At 33.3% G+C, this 16,283-nt stretch overlaps 7 protein-coding genes across 7 annotated transcripts; 2 read left to right on the plus strand and 5 right to left on the minus strand. All coding sequences in view use genetic code 12, as the record gives it.

The window, feature by feature from the left end:
- The first annotated feature begins 1 nt into the window (after nt 1).
- Nucleotides 2-830, plus strand: HAM1 (nucleoside triphosphate pyrophosphohydrolase). Its single transcript, XM_064884221.1, has one exon. The coding sequence runs from the start codon at nt 201-203 to the stop codon at nt 768-770; it is 570 nt and encodes a 189-aa protein (XP_064738577.1). The 5' UTR covers nt 2-200; the 3' UTR covers nt 771-830.
- On the minus strand, nt 830-1,699 carry RJT21DRAFT_34384 (uncharacterized protein). Its single transcript, XM_064884219.1, has one exon. The coding sequence runs from the start codon at nt 1,427-1,429 to the stop codon at nt 890-892; it is 540 nt and encodes a 179-aa protein (XP_064738578.1). The 5' UTR covers nt 1,430-1,699; the 3' UTR covers nt 830-889.
- Nucleotides 1,700-1,969: 270 nt separating this feature from the next.
- RJT21DRAFT_1269 (uncharacterized protein) lies at nt 1,970-3,730 on the minus strand (the record flags this gene model as incomplete). Its single annotated transcript, XM_064882879.1, has 1 exon — nt 1,970-3,730. One exon carries the CDS (start codon nt 3,728-3,730, stop codon nt 1,970-1,972), a length of 1,761 nt encoding a protein of 586 aa, XP_064738579.1.
- A 1,390-nt stretch (nt 3,731-5,120) lies between these two features.
- Nucleotides 5,121-5,379, plus strand: RJT21DRAFT_1270 (uncharacterized protein; the record flags this gene model as incomplete). Its single annotated transcript, XM_064882882.1, has 2 exons — nt 5,121-5,270; nt 5,344-5,379. 2 exons carry the CDS (start codon nt 5,121-5,123, stop codon nt 5,377-5,379), a joined length of 186 nt encoding a protein of 61 aa, XP_064738580.1.
- A 128-nt stretch (nt 5,380-5,507) lies between these two features.
- On the minus strand, nt 5,508-6,407 carry RJT21DRAFT_113953 (uncharacterized protein; the record flags this gene model as incomplete). The annotated part of the gene is made up of 1 exon (XM_064880212.1): nt 5,508-6,407. The coding sequence occupies one exon, from the start codon at nt 6,405-6,407 to the stop codon at nt 5,508-5,510; it is 900 nt and encodes a 299-aa protein (XP_064738581.1).
- Nucleotides 6,408-6,704: 297 nt separating this feature from the next.
- On the minus strand, nt 6,705-7,283 carry RJT21DRAFT_84476 (rRNA-processing protein; the record flags this gene model as incomplete). Its single annotated transcript, XM_064885399.1, has 1 exon — nt 6,705-7,283. The coding sequence occupies one exon, from the start codon at nt 7,281-7,283 to the stop codon at nt 6,705-6,707; it is 579 nt and encodes a 192-aa protein (XP_064738582.1).
- Nucleotides 7,284-12,456: 5,173 nt separating this feature from the next.
- On the minus strand, nt 12,457-14,343 carry RJT21DRAFT_113955 (uncharacterized protein; the record flags this gene model as incomplete). The annotated part of the gene is made up of 1 exon (XM_064880213.1): nt 12,457-14,343. The coding sequence occupies one exon, from the start codon at nt 14,341-14,343 to the stop codon at nt 12,457-12,459; it is 1,887 nt and encodes a 628-aa protein (XP_064738583.1).
- Between the last annotated feature and the right edge of the window lie 1,940 nt (nt 14,344-16,283).

Genomic DNA, 16,283 nt, shown 5'->3' on the forward strand with positions numbered 1-16,283 from the left:
TTACCAAATTAGCATCATTTAATAAACTTACAAGGTATATTAATTATTACTAATAAATATAGTAGATAATATTTTGAAACACAAATTGATCTCTTTCCAGTATCTGACTCATTACGCAAATATCTGAATTTGAAGTACACTTTTTTTTCAGTGTTTTTGAAAGGTACTAGAAGCTTATAGAATCACCAAATCAGCCTACAATGTCAGAAATCACGTTCGTTACAGGTAACGCAAACAAGTTGAAAGAAGTAATTGCCATTCTTGCCAGTGAAGATGGTAAAGTTGGTAAATATACTATTACGAATAAATCCTTAGACTTGGATGAGGTTCAAGGTTCTATTGAAGAGATTTCTATTCATAAAGCTAAAGAGGCCGCAAAGATTATTGGAGGACCTGTTTTAGTTGAAGATACTTGTTTAGGCTTCAATGCTTTCAACAATTTACCTGGTCCATATATCAAATGGTTTGTTAAGTCTATTGGATTAAGTGGATTAGTAGATATGTTATACAAATTTGAAGATAAAGGTGCTAAAGCCATTTGTACTTTTGGATATTGTGAAGGTCCTGGAAAGGAAGTCAAATTATTCCAAGGTATTACCGATGGAAAGATCGTTGATAGTAGAGGTCCAACCAATTTCGGATGGGATTCTATTTTTGAACCTATTGGTTTTGATCAAACATATGCCGAATTAGATAAATCAGTGAAAAATACTATTTCCCATAGATTCAAGGCTTTAGATAAAGTTAGAGATTATTTATTGACTAATTGATGCAAAATGGTATTATTACCTATACATAATGTAAATAATAAATATATAAAGATTCGTAAACTATGCAGCATAATATTTGGAGTAGGCTATATCATGAATTGGTGGACAGAAAAGGATGACTATGATCCAAAGATTTCCTTTATTTTACCTAAGAAACCCTTCTTCTCCTTGTGAGCATTCTTGTCATTATATGAAGTTACAGCATATAAATTGTTTGGTTGATCACCCAGATGTTGACTACCACTGGATTTTGTTGATACTACATTACCAAATCCACCTCTTCCCACTGAAAAAGATTTATTAGAGGCTACAGAATATAATTTATCTTCATTTTTTGGAGATTTTGTAGGGGTGGGATCCACATCTTGAAGCTTACGGGCCAACTCAGGATCGTCATTATTTATCATGTTACCATATCCTCCTCTTCCGGTTGTTATTTTAGGTGTTTGTAACTTAGGAGTGGCTGAACCTTGAGGAACTAATTTAGGAGATGGGAGCGTATTTGACGTTTTAATATTACCGGCCCCACCTCTACCAGTAGAATAATATACTTTACCACTACCACCTGATGTTATAGGAGCGATATCCTTTGGAGGAGAATTCGATTTAGTCCTTTCGAGATGTGAAGATTTAGAATTTACTGGTTTAACATTAGACATTATTTTCTAGTTATTGTGTTAATTATTGTTTTAGTCACCAGTAGATGAAAATATGCAATAAAAGTGTTCACTTCAAAGATAAAGTGACTGTTAGTTTTATGGTTGTTGATATTGTAATATTTTTAATAATTGTATTAACAGTTGAAATGTCTGTTGATGCTCGATGATTTCGCTCGTTAACACAATTTCTTTCTTTTGGCCGATATAAACTATTTATATTATACCAGAAAGCCAAGAAAACAACAGTGGCTATTCTGCTTAATTATGGGTTCAATATTATATACAAAAATATATAGTAAAGGTAGTAAAAGTATTTGGGCGTCAGTAGAAAGTTTATATGCCCCGCCATTGGTTTCAATTTCGGTATGATTTACTGATGAGATGGCGCTAGTTATACGGCGAACTGCGCAGTTAGCGACTTTCTCCCCCCACCACATTTCCATTCGTCCCGCACTTGTCACTATTTCTTACACAGTAATTTGTTTCAGATAGGGCAATTTTTCGCAGGCGGGTTGATGACGCTGGATCACGCGCTAACAATCATGCGACAGAATATCCGGGGAATGAAGTCCGACTGGTGGGTCTGGTGTCAAAGTAGTAGCTATCATCATCATCTATATTGCTAAGATAATTAGCCTCATTTTCTGTATCTTCATCATCTTCGTTAATCACAGTCACATCAACGAAAACATCCCGGTTACGGTCGGATTTGGGACTGATACTGGTTACTTCTATCTTATTAACTTCTGCAATTATAACTTGCTCTTCGATATAACTTTCAAGGTCTGAGTCATTTTCATCATCTTCATCATCAGCATCAAAATTGTCGTGGCTTATAACTTTTTCTTGCTTTTGTTCTTGCTTTTCTTGTTGTTCGATATCCGATTCATTTTCTGCATCTGCTTCCGTTCCAGAGTCAAGATGTTTATTTATTCTAATATCATCGTCACTATTATGTAGATTGGCAATCTTCTTATTCGAAATATAGTATGACATGAGATCAATAGTACTAGCATCGTCTTCTTCACTCGTAGTGGGAGTCAATATGGAGCTGTTATTATTATTTGTTAAGAGATACAATAACGCACCTGTTAATTCATCGTTATCTTCAGAAGTTTCAGATGTATTTAAGAAATGATCGGAAGGATAATTCTGTCCCTCTAATTTAATCAATAGACACTCTTTGGAGTCATTCTTTTGTTTCACTGGACTTATCATTATTTCTCTTTCATCTACTTCCTGCTTTACATCTGTTCCAAATGTCAAAGTATCTGTAGACTTTGTTATATCAACTCTTCTGGTTCTATTACTCCAATCTCGAAATTTCAGAAATGAACGTTTCAATAGTGACTTGTTACGGGCTGTATTAGCCTTTGTTTGATCACCCTTGCCTGTACTTCTTAGTGTTACGTCTAGTTTGCTTCTCCACGACAGTTTGCCCTTCTTTTCAACTTGATCCACAATTTTCTTATCAGATATATTTTTCTCTGAAACCTGTTCTACTTCTTCATTTTGAATTAAGATTTCAGGAATCAGCTGGTCTTCTTGTCCTACTTCTTCTTGTCCTACTTCTTCTTGTTTTTCTTTGTTTGACAGGTTCGTTGAAATTGATTGAAACATTTCCTTTTGTACATCTTCTGCACAGAACTCCTCCCCTTCGGAATAATGGACATCTTCTGATTTTCTAGAAATGAAGAGTTTTCTAGAAGGATTTCTAGAAGGAATTTCAAAGTCGTGGCTCATACGCTTGTATGATGTTCTCTTAGCTGCATTGATTTCAAAAGAGAATCTGCGGTTTTTATTAAACCTCATTGATTGTCGTCTATATTGCTTCCTCTTGGATCCGGATAACTTTCTACTGGGGTTTCTTAGTGGAATCTCTATATCTTGCTGAAGCTGTTTAACTTTCGAAGCTTTGACTTGAGGGGGCAGTGGAGGCTTCTGTGTTGGTATGAAAGCTGAGTGGCTAGTTGAATGAAAAGTCGATGAAGTAACGTTTGGTTCGGAAATTCTAACATTACTATACGGTTCATGGATTACAACCAGCAGTTCAATTACTGCAGATTTGACCTCCATACTTGTTAAGAAGAAATTGTTGTCTTCTTCATGTTGTACAGATGTTAAATTGCGGCTTCCATTATCATGGGTGATGTGAGTATGTTTCATGGTCGAAGTTTCTTCAAAAGCACTTGAAATTGAGGAATTAGAAGTTGGAGGGCTGGAAATATCAGAACAATCTGAAGTTCTGTCCATTGATGATATATCATGATCATTATTGGTATATATTGCTGCAGAATTCATTACCGTCGAGAAACCAATGGTTTCGAATATAAATGTCCTCAAAACTTGAAACAATACATAATCAGAAATTTTACAAATAAGTTTTGGATTCTTTATTAGTTTCCCCTGATCACTTGTATTTTCTACAAATGTGTTTAAAATGTGTTTGAGATGTGTTCAATTATAAATTGGTCCCCTTTCTCCACGTACACATTTTTACCACTTACCCCCCAAAATTTCTCGTATTTTTTGGGTGCAACTTTTGTACATACATTATCTCTAAATGGGGCTCGTTGCGCGTTGGGGGTCATGAAACCAATTTCAAACGGCTATTTTCTCGGGTGCTTATTCCAATTGTAAATGACACATTTAAGCGAATTAGCTAGATGGATGATCTAGATATATATCTAGATATACAGAATTCAGATGTTTCAAATGTTTATTTGCTGTACCGCGTTATAAACCCATGTGGTTTATAAACGGTTATGAGTATTGTTATATTTTTATATGTTACATTAACCAACTCTTAAACTATTTATTGTTCAAACCAAATTGGCAGATGCTATTAATAAAGTAGGTTGAAACTCGTAAACAAATTTAACAAACTCTCTTTTTAAAAGTTTGGACACCTACAGTAAAGGAGCACATTGTAATATCGGATGCACATAGTTAAGAGTGACAGAGCAAGGTCTATAAATTGTATTTATTGACGTAAATAGTGAGCTGAGCTTTTCATTTCTTAGGAAGTTGTAAGGCCTTATCCCGGCATTTATATCAAATGTATCAGGGGAAACTCGGTTCTCTTTTGAGCTTGATTGTTCCAATAAGTACAACGTTAGCACCAATTTGGAATAGCTTTTTTGCACAAAACCGAGAAATTGTGCCATAAACTAATAATTGTTACCCTTCAGCAAACCTTATTTGAAAAAAGTAAACATCCCAAATAGTTTCTTTCAGCAATCTTGGGGATAACCTAAGGAAAAGCTTAATTCTGTTTTCTTTATCTCGCAGGACTTTCTGCTATCGATATTTAGATAGATATCTCTATGATTCCATGACATTTCCAGAAAGCAATCATGATGTTGACTTCGATGTCATACTTCACTTCTTAGAGGAACAATAGGACGGAAGAAACAAATATACAGTTCTCTTGCATTTGCTTGCTTCAATTTCAGCGTGGATAGCTATTTTTAAAATCCCACGTACTTTTGCTATCATAACACAAAATTGGTCATGATCGCTGCCCCAAAATTTAAAGTTGCTAAATATACTTTCTTTTACCATTTAAAGCTCAACATAACTTGCAAGAAATTATCTATATAAGTGACAATATTTCCACTTTCATGATTCCTATACTCGTTATAATTCTATTAGGTATACCGTAAATTTACATTAAAAAATTTGTTTGATCATGCAATTCTCCTTAGCTACCATTGCTGTCTTAGCCCTTGCTGCTACTGCTGAAGCAGCTAACAACACCACTTCGAGTCTGAAAGCTGGTGCTGCTGAAATCGTGAACTCTATTTCAGGAACTGTTTTAGGTGCGGTTATTGCTGGTGCTGTTGCTCTCTTATATTAGGAGCCTAACGTATGTTTTAGTTGTCCCAACGTATTACTATAATTTTTGTTATGAGACAATAATTTATATAATTCATTTCTTAGATAATTAAATAACGGCAGTAAGTATAGTACTTAAGATAAAGATAAGAATTTAATTAGAGATCTATATCTATGCTACGTAGGTACTTTAATAAATTATTATTCTATAGTTGTCAAAACCATTGTATATCTTCAATTTTCAATCCTTAAGAGCTTCCCCAAATAAAATATTTTCAAATAAATTGAACTTCATCTCTTCTGATAAATTAGCCACTTCTTTCTTATACTTGAATTTGAGGTCAGATTCTTCCAAAATCTGTTGTCTGATATTGTGAACTGAAACAAACTGATTCTCCTTAAAGTTTTCAAGCTTTTCCAACACTTGTAATAACATATTCTTTAACTTCTCATTTTCACTTACCAAATGATAATACTTTTCTTGAAAATTATCAATTGTAACATTGAGATCAACTGGGTCTAAATGGAATTCTGGAATTTCGAACTTTGAAATTGAACTGATCAAGTTATTCAAATTTTTATCTAATTTAGACTTTCGATTATATTCAAGGTATTTCACGAGAGCCTCTGACTCAATTGCTTCTCCATTAACGAGTTTAAGTAGATTTAAAATAACAGATTCATCTCCTGCGTCCTCTAAAACTTCATTTGAAGTCAACCCTTTAACTTTCTCTACTGCGCTGGCACTTTCATAATACTTCAAGTCTTCAGCTTTATTCTTAACATGATTCAGTTCCTCCTTTTTATTAAATTCTTCCTTAGATATATCCAGTTCTTCATCAAATTCCTCGAACTCAATTGGAACTTTTTCAGCCATTCTGAAAGTATCTTCTGCTGCTTCAGGTGGAGAATTTGATGCTTCATCACAATTCTGGAAGTTTTCAATCAAAGGCCTCTTTCTGATTGGAGATCCACAATAATTATAGTTTTCCTTGTTGGTAGTAATGGGTGTATTGATTGCAAAAGCTGAAGTTTCGGGAATCTGGAAATTCAAACTTGGCGGGTATTTCTTTGGAGTCAATGAAGTCCCTCGAACAGCGGATTCTTTTGCCTTGATATTCCTTAATGGAGTGCGTGACATTATAAATTACCCAAGATGTTTCTTCTTTATAATATGTGAAAATCGTCAAACTTTTCGATGTGATCGATGTATCAATATTACAAAACAATTTGCAACATTTGCAAAATTTATGCACTGCTTTTTCTCTACACAAAAAAAAGTTCATACTTTAAAATGCAAGTTTATTACTTCAAAATTCAATATATAATTCTAAAACTATACCAATGAAGAAATTTAAAAATGTCTATACATCATTTTCCTCTAATATACACAAGTTAACATACTGAGCCTAAATCGTTAATTAATATAACCTTAATATCAGAAGACATCAGGCAATCTTTCAATAACGTATGCATGACCTCCTACACTAATCAATGGGATCCCAGGAACCTTTCTTATTCTTCTTTTCAAATCTGCATCATTTGTGGCAACGATATAACATTTATGTTGAATAACCCTGTTGACTAAGCAGTCATCTGCATATATTCCTTTATGACTACACTTCAACCTTTCAATTCTATGATCTTTTGCAAGTTTCAATGCAATACGATACTTAGGTCCCAATTTTTCTAATTCAGCCATGACACAGTCTGTTATTATAGGTATAGCTTTGGCCATTAAACAATCCATTAAGCCCTTCACTATATCAACCTTCTTTTGAATGGAAAAATTGATAAAATTAGTATCTATTAACACCTGGTATGGAGGCTTAATAGCCAGGTTAAACTTGAAGAATAAAGCTGACGAAACTTGCGGTATAGATTTTGTTAATTCTGGATCATCTTTGGTTTTGTTGTTGATGTTATTAGTTTTATTATTCTTCGATATACGAGGATCTTTAGAGTTCAAAGTACGCTTAACCAATGCAAACTTTCTAGTCTTCTTAGCTTTACCCATCACACTTGTACTGGAGATATGGTAAGATGATTTGTCAACAATTTATTGTGGTCTCCACTTTAACTTAACTAAACAGAGATGAGACATCTAAATTTTTTTTGGTAATGATCTGGGTTTGTGACACTTTATGACAAAACACACGACTAAATGATTGCCTGCATATTAATATTTGCTACTATTCTTATAACTAAAGTTGGCCTAGTCTATAATTATCGGAAGGTGTTAAACAAGCAATTTGCTAAATTAATGGTTAAGTAGATGCTTCATATATTGAACTGTAGTGAAATTGAGTATTTTAGTTAAATGAGTTCATTTTGAATTGCCTGATCTCTTCCTTTGCAAACTTATGTTTAGGGGATAAAAGATCAACAATTATTATAGGGGTCTGTTAATGTGCCCTAATGACTATGCATGTGTTTTAATGTACCACCATTTTATTTAAAATAAGATCCAATAATAATCATTATTGTTTGTATTGTAACCAATTAGTTTGGGGGAAATATTTTAAACTTACGATTTCCCAATTGCAGATCACTTGGTAAGATATAATTACAAAAAACAATACAATAGACAGATAATAATTAAGATGAACACTTAATGGATAAGAACGTACCACATTCTCACTCTTAAGGAAACTTAAAATAGCAAGTATACGAGGCTCAAAAAACTTATGTATGTACTAATAGGGAAGCAAATTGACACTTCAAGGATGTCCTCACTTTTTAACGAGATAAATTTGGAAGTTACAGCTTTGGTAAACAATAGACACCTATAATAAGGAGAAGCTCCACAAAAATAATTGTCCTAAAAGTGCAGATCACACCTCCATTTAAGTCATGGATAGCTGTTTCGAACTGACCCTCTGTAAGAATTGATATTGTTTATGTCGCCATAATTAAAGATTCAAACAAATAGAGTCAGTTAAGTACCTAGATTAGCCGGTATTTTATAGAACAAGCTGTAATGTAGTACGATTTACGAACAGCAGCTATAGTTGAGCAAAAATTGCGGGGCGCGAAATTCCTTTTCTTTCGCTGGTCTTTCCTTGACAGTATTTGGTAGAATAATTCTCCTTCGTAAAAGCATATTGGATTTGCCTGTGCGTTTAAAGAAATGTTCTTGCATGTGCAGAACGACAAGCGGGTCCCAACAAGTTGTGGAGTTGCATTTATATATTTACGAAACTATTTGTTACTCAATCAAATGACCGAGGTGATAGGGCCATGCTTCGTAAAAATATTTTACATGCGAGAACAGATAGAAATAATTTTCTACACACCTCCTAAAAAAATATTTATATTTGTGTTCACTAGGAGATCCATCATGAAGGGCATGCATTTTTAAGCAGCTCGCTCTCGATGGATGATAGTGTAGTATGTTCCTTTCAATGGATCAACATCAGTCTTTATCCTTTCCAAGAAATCAATACATTCAAAACGACTCTCCCCAGTTATTATGAATGTTATTGATATAACTCAAATGTGTAAATTCTGCTTAGTCTAAATATAGCTGTATTCGCTAAGGAAAGCTACAAACGTTCAGCTTTAATTGCTCATGCTTGTACTTTATTTTTTTATTTAAATAAGTATTTTTAAATACATAAATTGATCAACATTTGTGATTATTTTCATGATTCTGGTTCGATATTTAGCAACATGTGCGGAGAAATGACAGCTAGTATCACTATTCAGCTGCAAACATTATGCATTATGGTTATGATAAGTTGAATGGGTAAGGTATCTGTTGGTCTCTGATGCATAAATCAGCCTGCAACTTCATTTTCAATCATAAGCACCTGAATACTCTCGTAATTTTCATCTTATTACTTTTCTCGTTGAGGAGTATAATGCATTAGATATGTTATGATGCTCCGCTTGATTCGGAATCTAGTATTTTCTTAGAGGGAGTACTGCAGTTTCTGGATTTAAGGAATTGGCTAGGAAAGGCATTTTTTCATTGTCTCTGTAATCAATATCCCATCACTGGTTAATGTGCCCTGATTTCACAGATTGATATTCGTACTTGAACCATCCCTAAATTAAGTGATAAAATCTAAAGCAATAAATCTGGGCATGTATTTTCGGCTTCTTCCCAGGGATTTACTTTCATATTTTTTATCTTTTCAGCTATAAAATTTTTTATGCAACTAATTCTTAAATAATAAATACTGTAAAAAATATCTCTTCCTTTGATAAAGAATAAGAAAAGGCAAAAGAAGGAAAAATGACCGAGCGCGTTGGCAATTTCCCAATGTGGCCATTTTCTAAGATCGTCAAAATAGAGACGAGATTAAATAGCTTTCTATGCGTCTGTAACTATTATCTAATCTCCATCGTAATGGCATAAACGCACAAGATATCGTCCCCAATTAATAACCGTGGAATAACTCATCTAATTTATATAAGATGTCATTCATTCTCACTGTACAGATAAGCGTGTCTATGCAATACGAGCTTTTGAGTAGGTAGTCGTATCATATCTCCGATGAAGGTGAAGCACGTCTGCTTTACAAAGAAAAGAGTGCCTAACCGTCCCATATATGGTTATGATTCAATTAAGGTACCAACTACATATTTTGTCAATCAAACGATTGTCTCATTGCGCCGATTCTAGGTTACTTTATATAAAGAAATTCTCTAAGCTGTCAAATAACCTTTTCGAGATGAAAAGTATCACTTTCAAGTAGTTATTCAACTTCAAAAAAATGACTGATAGAAATTCTGGATATGTACATCATAAAAAAAATATTTTATATTATTGAAGTTTTCCTTCTCATTTCCTTCGATGAACTAAAATGCATAATATTATTTGTAGTCAAATATAAAAACTGGATTTTAGAGCAAAGGTTATTTCCAAAGATGTAATGCCTGCCTCGTTAAACTCCGAACATGATATGAAAAAATTTGAATTTTAGGCTAGATTCTACGGCACCATAGCTCTAAATATTTGTAGGTTATTTTCTTCATCTGTTGCAAAGATATTCTAAGTAAACAACCAATAGCAGATGGTTCTATTTCAAATTGCTAACGTTACCATTAAAGAGGAAAAAGTGAAGTACTCTCTAAGAAGTCATTCTATACATAACTAAGAACACAAGTCTGATCTATATAAGAAGAATTTAACAAAAGGAATTATGTTTTGTGTAGTTAATTATTTGGTCTGTTGAAACTTTTTAAGATATGCTTTACGGAAATGTCTTCCTTTGTATATTCTTGGCTCTTTTGAATGGCATGCGCTTATTTCCTTTTTTGGCATTTTTCCGTGAAAAGTATTTTGTACCAAAAACGATTGTTCCTTCATTTTATATATTATTATGCTTATTAACGTTAATTCCCTTCTGGTTTCCACCACCTCCGATACACCTGCAGTAACAAAGTAAAAGTAACGTGAGAGGGGACATCGAACAACAGCTTTGTTCGACAATGATCTTTGAGTATCTGTTCAATTTAATTGCACAAAGCAGTTCTATTTTTCAAAGAAAAACTAACCATTAAAAAGAAATTTAAGGAGGGGCAACAATGAGGAGAAATTGGAATGTCACTCCAACATAATTAGAGTAAAAAATATTTGAAAAAATATTATTTGGTAAAGTTAAAAAATTATAATATAATTATTGGTCTCGGGATCAAAGTGCCGTTCAATTAATCACATAGTAAATGAACCTTATTAGTTGAAATGATCTTCTAGTATCAAATGTTTTTTGATAAAATATAGTAGTATTCGTAAAGTTGATTGTACTGCCAAACTGCTGAAGAATTTTATTCAAGTCTTACCGACGTCCCACGATGTGTCTAATAAACTTTTTTTATCTGCTAGACCTACAATTTTCTCATTGTAAATTTTTGTATTGCCTGCAAACTTAGCCCGCTTGTCTGACTTGGCTTTGCGGTTGATTTACAATGGCCTTCATTGATTTTTATCAATAGTTTATTTTCGCTGGTTATAACCAAAATTATTCTTAACACCTTTTGTGTAATGGGTCGAGAACAACAAAATGTTTCATTGTTGTAAATCTTGGACTCGATCTTAGAATTGCTTTAAAGACTACTAATGGCACATTAGTTGCATCAACATCTCACGTGCTTATACAACACTTAATATTGGGTTACTCGAAAATAAACGAGATGCTTCATTTTCATTCGTTGTCGTCTCATATTTCTATTTTCTGATTAATTTCAGTCATGGTCAGGGTACCAAACCATAAAAAGCCCCATTCGGTAATATTTCCAGTGTTGACGTTTACTCGTACACTATTATAAATGAGCAATTCTGCAAGTGTCTAAGATTACTCAAATATTGGACGATTCTAACATTTATTGGTCTGTTGTTTCAAATTAGTTCTAGCCCTGAATAATAATTTAATTCTTTGTGGTACTGCCAAAATTAAGCCCAAACTCAAACTATACTTTATTTACAGATCAGATCACTCGAGACATCGAATTTTTTTAATCACATAAGGCGTTTTTAAGTAATAGGATTCGCTACTAGATCGGGGTCACATCGCAATGCGACGGTTTTTGAATCTTTTTCAAAATCAATAGTATATTATTTTATTTCTTTTTTAAGTTACGAAGACAGGTACACAATAAGAATAAGCGTATATAAAATTAATTAGCTTTGGTGTAACATCGATTTAAATTAAACTATCTTTCAAAAGTTCAATTTTGAACCCTTGCACCTGAGATTTACGCTTCTCAAAACCTAAAATTCCCGGCATATATATTTTTTTGTTCCATAAATTGGTGTAGCATCTGCATATTATTTACCACCTATTGACCGTGGTGAGCTTACGGCGATCATATGCTAATGATGCACCCACAAAAAAAAGAAATTACATAGCGGGGCTCGATGTTGTATGCTACAGTTAAAATGCTTGCAATAATAATATACCCAATAATTAAATTAACTATACAAAATAAATAACCAGTATGCAAAGGAACGGAATAAAACAATTAATGGTAGTTAACCGCAAAGAATAGAAAAATATGAGAATGAAAGGAATGGAATATGACATAATTAAACAATTTTCAAAATAGATAAAACAAGTATAGACAAGATGTCATAGTTAAAATAAATATGGGAAATTCAAAATAAATATTATAATAGTAATAAAATTTGATAAAAAAACGGAGAAGTAAATAATGCTGTAAATTTGATTTGTTGTAGTTAAAAGTTAAAAGTCAATGTGAGCGTCACTTTGGGGGATTTCAGTATAATAACTCTGTAAAGCTCTCTTTAAAGCTGGGACTAACTTATCCCATCTTAAAATACGAACTTCCTTATCAAAACCTCTTGGTTTTCTTATTTCATAACCCATGATTCTCTTGGCCAATTCAACACGGTAGTCTTGATTAGTTGGTTGTTGTGGGTATTGCAGATGTCCAAAAGTAGGAGTGTTATTAGATGAGTTTCCTGTTGACAGATCATTCATACGTGAAGAGATTGGTTTCTTGGACCAAAATGGAACCAAGTTTGATCTTACTCTACCTCTTTCTCTTCTTTTCTCAGCTGAATCTTTGGCTTCAGTGCCTATTAATAATTCAACTATTTCGACAACTTCAACGGAGGTAATATAATATTGATAAGTCTCTCCATCATCTTCGCATCGTATGTAACTCTTAGGCGACCCTCCACTTCTTGGACTGTCTTCATCACCACTGCTTTGAGAATCATAGTACTCATCATTCAATCTTACTTTACATTTCAAGCAAGAAACTTCAACGACGTCCACGCTCTTAGCTGCTGGTAATGTGGTTGGGTTTTCATTAGCACTGCCAACAATTGAAAAGTTGGCGATTAACTTTGGACCTTTCTGTACTCTTTCTATTCTAATGATACGACGACCATCATCTTTTTCCAGCTTTGACCATTGAGGATAACAAATGTCTTCAATTGTAGCTCCATTCAAACTCAATTCAACTGGTAAGAAAATAGCATCACTATCAATAGATTGTTTTGGTGGTCTGGTGGTACTTCCTCCAGCAGATACACCTCTAATGACTCTGTATCTTCTGCTGCCACCTATGCGAGATCCATAACTGGTTTGAACTTTTTGATGATGTTGTTGTGTGATTAATTGATTTGATGATGATGGTTTGAAGTTTTCTAAATCATCTTCTTCGTCTTCGTCTTTTATTCTAAACGAACCAGCCAATAAAGATGGTGCAGATGCAGTATGATTAAGTTGAGGATTCATGTAATACTCTTGATTAGCAGCGTTTCCAGTAGAGGTAGTACCAGCTGTTGATGGGGGAGTATACGATAAATGATCAAAACTAGCAGTATTAGTAGCATTGGTATTTATCTGGGAAATGTTAGGTTGTATTTGACTATTGTGATGGTTAATATCAAATGACATAGAAGTAGCTGACATAAGTGATGATGATATGGGGTTGTTGTTCATTGGTTGTGGGGAGTAATATTTGTTAGAAGCACCTGAGTAATGAACATTAGTACCAGAATTGTCAAAAAATGTTGAATTGAAGTATGTGTTATCAGAACTTGAAGTAATATTATAATTAAAGTTTGGAGTATGAGAAGATAACAAGTCATAATCTACACCATTTGCAGCAAACATTCTATTGTTATTGTATACGTCATTGGTAGTATTAGTAGATGTATTGTTAGAGAATGAATAAAGTTGCTGTTGTTGTTGTTGTGGACCACTTATGTTTTGAACTTGTTGATGAGCAAAATGAGGGTCTTGTTGATGGGGTTGAACAGGTGTCTGTATGTGTCCCTGAGCTTGCTGTTGATGTGCTTGGACTCCATAGTTAACATAAGAATGGCCAGCATTCACATTCCCCACATTATAAGGAGAGCTGATGTTCGCATTAATATATGAAGCATTATTAGTAACAGTATTTGAACCTGCAACAGCACCAGTATTAGAAGCAGTTGTACCAACTTGGCCAACGGCTAAATTAGGAGACTCATGACCATAATTTGAGTTAGAAAATGTTTCATCAAAGCTTGGAGTCTCATCAAGAAAGTAACCTCCACTATTTGCAATCAATGGAAATTCATTCAATTGATTGGAATCTGAAGAAGGGTCAAGCATATCAAAGCGAATGGTATGAAGGAGACTTGGTGATGATGATGAAAACATATGTCAATAATTAAAAAATATAATTCGTAAAACAAGTTGATTGTAAAAGGTGAAAAATATCTGTCAATATATATTCTGTTTTTGACCGCTCTTGCAACAGAGGATGGAAGCCGGCGATGAGTATTAAAGTATGGGGGATCGTTCCTCGATGCAACGGTTACCAAATTAGACAGTTTCTAAATATAACAAGAATGCCAATGTTAACCTGCTGTGATCTAGTTAATCAAAAAGAAATGACCAAAAAAAGAGGTGAAGCAAATGGCAAAACGTCATTTATATAAACTGTGAATGTAGGACAGAATACAAATTACAGGAAACAAAAAAGGGAACGAATACAAAAAAGAAAAATATACTAATTAATCCAGTATAAAAAATAATTAGAAAAAATACATTAAAAAATAAATAAACAAATTAAAAAATAAATTCATCTACTCTTAAAAATATTCCCTGTCTCTATTAAAAAATAAATCCTTTCCTTGAAGATGCATTGCATTAAATGGTAATCTGAATGTTAACTATGTCAATAAATCCATAAAGAACAAAAAGAAAAGCTGCTAAAAAATATTTGTATTTTTGTGCTACTTCAGGAAATTCCTCAAAAAGTACGAATTTGGTTTTTCATATAATATTCTCAATGATAAAAAATATTATTAAAGTGATGAACTTCAGAAAAAAAGAAATTCACCCTATCTTTGATTTTCCTTTGATGCATCCACCTTGATGCAGATCCCATATAAAACTAATCGCAAGCTCGGAACAAACCTGGACGCATCCTCTTGCGTTGCAATAGGCTTTTTTGTGTACTTTCTTTTTCCTTCCCTCCTTCTTCAGCGCCTGCGTAACTGTGTGTGACCCAATTAATCAGAGGGAATGGAAATGTGAGATTGAATAGGATATTCAAGCGCATCAACAAAATTTTCCATTCTTCCTGTATGTTATCACAACATCGCACTACACCTTTTACAATGATATTGTTGTTCCTGATCTGTTAACAATGTATATTGACAGCTATTACAAGGAGAGAATTTATTAAAAATATAAACATAGTCCAGTATAAAATGGTCGTTGACCGAAGAAGTTTATTTACTTAGTTTCTAAGTCAAAAATCCATGACGTATTATTTAGAGTGTAAGCATTAGGTTTATATTTTGAACTTAATTTTGTGTTACGCGTTCAACCGTTATTATCTTATAGATAAAGTTTTGCTTTTCATTTTTCCTAAATGGAACTCTACTTGACTTAACCTCTAGGTCAACTGTGGGTACTATCTTGCATATACTTAATATTATGCTCGATTTTGATTGTCTGTCTTTTGTATTCTTTTATTTGTCTTGTTTTTGTGCTTCCAAAATCGACATACCTTTGGTCATTTTTTCTGCCATAGGTACAGCCTACATCTGGCTTATTCGATCTTTTTGTAAACTTCAACCTTGTTAAAAACCGTTCCTGACAAGTTAACTCTGGTATTACTGGCATTCTTCCGATTAAGTCTAACACAAAAATGATATCCATTAACAAAGTTAAATTAATAGGATTTTGACTCTTTCTAAGATTAGGCTCTATCCTCTACGATTGAATCATGTTCTTTTTGAACTTGTTGGGTGAACATTCAGTCATATGATATTCTTAACACGCATAAATTACTTTGACAATTATAATAATTCTAAAAAATAACAGTAATAGCTATTAAATAGATGAAAAATAACGTGGATAACAATAAAAATAATGAAGTAATTAAGGTAAATGAAAAGTGGGAAAATTGTGAGGGGTTGTGAAAATTGGTTGCTGTAGCATAATTTAATTGAACCATGGTCTAATTTAATAATTAACTCTACTTTTGTATGCTAACCTTCTGGAAGTCGAAGACAGATGTCAAAATAATACCTTTCAGA

The sequence above is a fragment of the Scheffersomyces amazonensis genome (assembly GCF_036850825.1).
Source record: "Scheffersomyces amazonensis strain UFMG-HMD-26.3 chromosome Unknown RJT21scaffold_3, whole genome shotgun sequence".
In the NCBI taxonomy this organism is placed as follows: domain Eukaryota; kingdom Fungi; phylum Ascomycota; class Pichiomycetes; order Serinales; family Debaryomycetaceae; genus Scheffersomyces; species Scheffersomyces amazonensis.